The sequence below is a fragment of the Athene cunicularia genome (genome assembly GCF_003259725.1).
Source record: "Athene cunicularia isolate RWA chromosome 6 unlocalized genomic scaffold, athCun1 chr6_part1, whole genome shotgun sequence".
NCBI classification, from domain to species: domain Eukaryota; kingdom Metazoa; phylum Chordata; class Aves; order Strigiformes; family Strigidae; genus Athene; species Athene cunicularia.
Genome location: NW_020799105.1, coordinates 5,953,498 through 5,959,765, shown reverse-complemented (window position 1 = coordinate 5,959,765; position 6,268 = coordinate 5,953,498). Strand labels below are relative to the sequence as shown.

The following is a 6,268-nucleotide window of genomic DNA, read 5'->3' as shown; positions in this document are numbered from 1 at the left end:
CCCCGGCCCCCGGCTCGCAGCAGCCGTTCCCACTTCGGTATCCCGGAACAGGAAAGTCCCGGTTCAGCTTTCCCCCATCAGATCCTGTCTCCCTCCCCCCGCTCCCCTCCCTCTGCCCCTTCCTGCCTCCGGCCCTGGCGAGAGGCGCCGCTTCTCTCGGTGCGGGACGGGGCTGAGCCGCTCGGGGCAGGGGACGGGGCTCCGGGGTCCATCCCGCCGGACTCAGCCCCCGGCCTTGAGCCAGCAGTCCGGTGCCCGGCGGGCAGGGCTGCCTTGAGCCTGCACGGTTGAGCTGAGATCCTGAAGTTAGTGGTTTGGGTTTTTTCCTTTTTTTTTTTTTTTTTTTTTCCCCTCTGCCCTTGGTGCTTCCGAAGAGCCCGTAAGGTCTGTAGCGAGAGAGATTGAGGGAGGAGGAATAATTAAGGAAAGGAAAAGATGGCGAGTGGCAGGAGCAGCGTGGAGAAAGCAGCATTTTTGTGCTGCTTCTTGCTGGCAATGGGGAGCCTAACCTCCTGCGCCCGCCTGGAGGAGGAGGAGGAAGAGCAAGAAGAGCAGCGCTCCTGTCACGGTGCCTTTGATCTCTACTTCGTCCTGGATAAGTAAGTGACAGTCGCATTTGAAAACGTTTATTCACCCTTCAGTGCCTCCTTACAGCAGCAGGGACGTTGTTTCCCCCGTCTCCCTGGGTGCCTTCTCCCACCTCCCCTGGTGCCAAACACGATGTGTGGGGCAGGGTCCTTATCTTTGCTCCCCAAGCCTTGCACGTTTCCCAAGCAGAGCATTTAGGGGAACACCGTGCTTTGTCCTGGGTTGGTTGCACCTGCAAACCTGGGAGATGTGGTCGCCCTCAGGTTGTAGCGTGTGTTGTATATGGGCTGTGAGCGTTGGATTTGAGGGGATGTTGGTCAGTGGCCCCAGTACTCCTGGAGCTTGGTGTCCAGATTCGGGCTGAGCCCTCGAATGTCATCTGCAGGATTCAGCAGTGCCAGGGCTGTGCAGACTACCGAAAGTTAAGACTAGACTGTTTATAGTGGTTGCTTTTTACAGACTCACTGTAAGGTTTCATAAAAATTGTTTCTGCCCAACTTCTTTGGAATTGTCTAAACCTGTGTTTGGGTTACATCTATTAAAATAGGTTGGTAAATACTTTTGTTTAATACCATGTTAGCCAAATTTAGGTATGGCCAGAGGGTATGGTTAAGCGCACATTTATAAGCATGTTATAGCAAGTGCTAGCAAAGTCAGTGGTAAGCTGGTGCATCCGCAGGTGTTTTTCACAAAGCACAAATTTCTGTTTCTCCTGGTGCACTGCTAGGGCTTGACAGCCAAGGGCTAGACTCACGAAGTAAATTGTTAGTCTCCCACATGCACTCAGTGTGATGGTTGTGTTATCTAATACATCGTTACGTATGTGACACTATAGTATTATGCAAGACTGAAGCCTTTTCTTTGTGATTCTTACCCACATGCCAGGTTTGAAGTCTGCCTTGTGCTGTTTCCCAGTTGGGAGAACTGTTCAGTCCATCAGGCCTTCTGCACAGACTGTGTGGGGCAAAAAGCCACCATCACTCAGGAGCCAGTATACTCCCATATTCCAAAAGAAGAAAGAAGCTATCATTAAGCAATGATTTTGCTTTTAGAGCAAAAGGGTCTGAAGACAAGGCATTCTGCCTTTCTAAAAGATGCACTAACACACCACATAGTCATTGTTTTGTTTTCTTTCACTAAGAAGTTGTTCCTGAAGTAAACTTCATGTCTAGGAAGAGCTCTGTGGGGGTCTAGTGTTAGTTCTCAAATTCATTCCCACCAGGCTTTCAAGAAGTGACTGGTACTGTTGTTACTCTCACTTCCTGTATTGAATTCCCTGGAACAATAAATATTGGTGGTTGCAATATGGGTTCTCTCTGTGACACAGTATCTGTCCTCTACAGTACAATTTTGTTGTTTACAATGGCATTGTGTCCCCCTAGCAATTACCACATTGTGATCGTATTCTGCTTTTCATCTGTAGATTCAAAAACTGGGGTCATCAGTGTTATCACTCATGTTGTATTTTGGAAATCAAGGCAGAGAAGAGAGTGATTTGCTCAGTTACAGATGTGTCAAGCAGTAGGAAGTTGGTTGTGTCAGAAAGTTCCTCTTCAGTATTGTAGACATAAAATCATACATTTTCTTTTACAGAATCATAGTTTTATAGAGAAAATGTAGCAGAAGTAGTTGGGAGAAAATTTGACCATAGCAGGTATACAGAACATTGGGTTTTTATATTCTTTGAATATTTAGTTATTTAAAAAATACTGGCATTTGGGTAGTTGAGAAAAAAATATAGCCTAATAGCCAGTAATTTTGGAGTACAAAATTGTTGGTATAGCACATAATTAAAATATACCAAATTAAACTAAGCCCTACAGGTTTATTTTTTTTTAAATATCGTGTGCATGATTACTTATATGTAGGACTACAGATGGCTTAAAATTCACATAATTCATTAAGCGTTAATTCAGTTCAAGTTTGATAAGTCAAATAATGACTGTGAAAATCTATATCATGTTTGATATGTTATGAAATAGAACTTCTGATTCAACACCACCTGCAGTTATTTGTAAAGACTAATTTGTGATTCTCTGAACAATTACTGTTTCTACAAAGATGTATTATGAAAAGGTCCTCAATGTATTGCACTTAAGTAAAACCTATAAATTGGCATCAAGCATGTAGCTATTTGCTTACACATTAACAAAATATTATTATTCCAACAACTAAGTTGAACAGTTATTAAACACTGTAATTAAATTGCATTTTGACATGCCAAATATCATTAGCAGGCCACAGGTCTTGTATCTTGGCTCAGGTGTTATTCACTCAGTACCGTGGTCCACTGAAGACTAGACCTGATTATGGTTGAAGTCATGCACTTTGGTTCTAGTGGGAAAGTTCTCTTTGGTTTCAATCACAAACTGAGTCTTTATAATCTTTTAGAGTGTCCTGGTTCAGCCAGGATAGAGTAAAGTTTTCCCCAGCAGAGAGAGAGGGGGAAGGGATCTCCAGCCGGGTTATTCATACCATGCTGACGTCAGGTCCGGGAGCGGGACCTTTTCCTTGCTCCTTGGTGGGTTCGGGAGGGAATTTTGCTTTCCGTAGACCAGCTAGCGGTATTTCTCTGTATATCGTTTGTCTTGTTCACTGTTATTGCTGTTTATTGTTGTTACCATTGATACTGTTGTTCAGATTGTTCTATCACTCTGTTGTATTAAATTTCTTGTTATTTTAGCCGGGGTCTGTGTTTAACTTCCAGCCCGACCGGCGTGGGTGGGGGAGGGGCAACGGCCAAGTGCTCTCTCATCCCGGCAAGGATTAAACCTTGCACATAGAGTTATAACAAAGAGTTCCTCTTTAGAAAAAAACACTGTAATACTTGAACCCCTGAGTGGTTTTAGAATCCATCTCTGTTCCCACCAAGTCTGTGGCAATGTTGGTTTTGGCCTCAGTGAGATTGCATTATGAACCATATGGGTAATATTAGAGTGCCAGATTTTAGGAGCCATGGGTCCCATGCTGGCTGAGAGTGTATTTAGTCCCAGCTGTATACTGTGACATCTGCTACAGCACAAGGAGCTTTATGGAGGCAGGGAGGGTTGACTGGGTAGACTCTGGATCTTGGGACATTCATCAGAAAGGAACTAGATAATCCATCAGTGCTGAGAGAATGATCAGGGTATTTGTGGTACAGAGAAGGCAGAAAGACAGTCAGAAGCAGCTGGTCAAATCTGAAAATGCAGTGGAGACTTTTTTTTAGAATTGGATCCATGCTGATACATATCTGGGAAGAATTCTGGCTCTAATTTCTAATGGGAGAATCCCCAGAAAAAAACAGCCCTATATGCCACAGAGTATCCCCACTTGGCCTGGGGATTCCTCCCTTCATTGGTGCCTTGCCAGTCTGCAGTTAGATGCATTCAGTCTTAATTAACTGTCCTGTAATGGCATTGAAGCACTGGCTCTGAAAACTTTAGGCTTTTAAGCTTTAATCCTATGACCCTGTAGCTGAGTGACAGGCACTGTCTCTAATGTTGGCCTGGATGAACCAAAATGACTCTAAGTCTGCTTTACTTTGCTTCCCCATAGAAAGATATAATCTCACATCAGTAGGAGGCAAATTGGAAGAAGACAACAGACCTTTCTCCTTATGCATGTAAGCACTCTATGTTAGTGCAATGACTTACTGGGGCATGATTTTTCCTTTTCATTCTGCCAGGCAAAGTCTATGGCGATTTAATCCTGCAGGCAACAACCATCATACGGAAAAGATCATCTGATGATGAAGTTATTGGTATAATATGTATGCTGCCAATTAGAAAAAGAAACTCACTGATTTCTTACAGTTTCTTCTCTGCCTGAAGTTGATTGCGGCCCTTTATGTTAACTCCATGGGATAGGCGAGATCAGAGCAGTGGAACTAAGCCTTGGATGCCCAAGAAGCTGGCATGGTGAAAGGGAAAAGCAGCATGTGTGGGAGGGAGGTCTGCTACCATCCTCCTTAGGATTGTCTGACTGTGCCAGAGCCACGTTAGGACTGCCTTGTCTCAGGGGATGCTTAAATGAGCAAACCTCATGAAGCTAGGAGAACTGGACATTTGCTGGCTGCAGAGGCAGCTGCCTAGAGTCTGGTATCTTGTGCTGTCAGTATGTCATCCTTTATGAGTTATGCAGGTTTGAGCTTATTTAGAGGTGTAGTGGAAGACTTTAAACTATCATACTGAAGCAGCAGAAATTTTTCTGTTCGCAGCTAACTCACTCCCTCCGCATGAGGTAAGTTGTGCAGTTGGCATACTCATGTCTTCTGTGGCATGTGGTAAGATCAAGTCACATGTGATACTAAAATCTGCTGTTTACCTTTAAACAAGCATAGCCCTTAAGCCCAACATAAGGAATAGCTGAGTAGTTCTCACTTGCTAGGGTTGCCTCATTTGCTTTAACTGTCCGGGAGCATAAAGAACTTGTTTCAGTCCCACCCCAAACTGCTGGGGACAGGTCCTCTTAGGGATTCGATTGTTTGACTCTCAGATCTTGTAGTGACATCCTTGTGCTTGAGTATGTAAATAACTCCTTTTCATCCCTCCCTTGTTGTTAACATCCAGCTGTTGTTTGTAATCATATTGAAATGCACTTGCACAGCAGAAAGAATGACTGACCTCTGGTGTTTTCTAATTATAACAGTGCCTGGTAGCATCATTATGATTGTTTATTGGTGCAACAAATAGAAACCCTTTTAAAGTAAGAACTTACAACTGACATAAATATCTACTGCTGGCGATACTTGACATGACAGATGTGGAGCTGTCTGTATTTTACATTTACCGAATATGAAGAAATTTTTTTGCTTGTTTTTTGACTGTAGGACAGGATGGGAAATGGCGGGAGGGAAGAATGTGACTTAGTCAAAAATATTTCCTCATTTTTCCTGCTGGGATGTTTGCTAAGAAATTGTTTGGATTTTGAGGAAAAATGAGCTGCGCAGTCTTGGGAAAATGTTTTCTTTTTCCACAGCACAGACCATGGCAGTGCAAATGTCTTCAGTATGGCCTTGGCTGATGTACTTTAAGAGCAGTGATTATAACTCTTTGTTTGAGGGGGAGGCTGGCCCAAGTACCCTTTATCAACTCCTCATCGTCTCCCTGAGCTTCTGGGTAGTCCCTCTTCATGGTACTCCTGTCTCTTGGGCCCACAACAATATTGTCTTTCACATCAGTTTTGCTTTATCTCCAGTGCTCCCAAGAGCATCCATGTCAAGTACAATTTTGGTAAAGACATCACTACAATGTGGCCAGCCTCTCACTTGGAATCTGTTTTCCAGCTGCCTCTCTAAACTTGGTAAGCCTTGCTCCGGAGGTGAGTGTCCCCAGTAGGGAGCTGGGGGAAGAAGAGCCAAACGTCTGATTAGATAGGAAATTAGCTACCCTGTCCTGTCGTCTTCCTGGTTTTGGTTTTTGGATTTGTGTCCCCCTCTCCAACTTCCCCTTGAAAAGCCAGTTTTGTGGGGAAAGGAGGTGTCAGAAGGGACAGAGGTTGATACTTCCTAAATCACTTCAGGCAAGCCAGAAAACCATCAGAACAAAAGGCATTTTGGGAGCTGCTATTCCGGGCCAGCTTTTTATCATTTTAAGACAACTACGGTGAATTGCTGATCTCCACATACCTTGTTTTTTTAACAATATGCCATATCTAAAGCAAATGAAGAGAGTCTGGTAAACACATTTTGTGCCTGCTC

General features: G+C 44.0%; 1 protein-coding gene across 1 annotated transcript in view; it reads left to right on the top strand.

Moving 5' to 3' along the window:
* The first annotated feature begins 9 nt into the window (after positions 1 to 9).
* ANTXRL (ANTXR like) overlaps positions 10 to 6,268 on the top strand; it is a 64,278-nt gene continuing 58,019 nt past the window's right edge. Inside the window, exons 1-2 of the mRNA XM_026851381.1 lie at positions 10 to 159; positions 375 to 599. Coding sequence (XP_026707182.1) covers positions 436 to 599 — 164 coding nt within the window. The 5' untranslated portion in view covers positions 10 to 159; positions 375 to 435. The remainder of the gene's footprint in view (positions 160 to 374; positions 600 to 6,268) is intronic.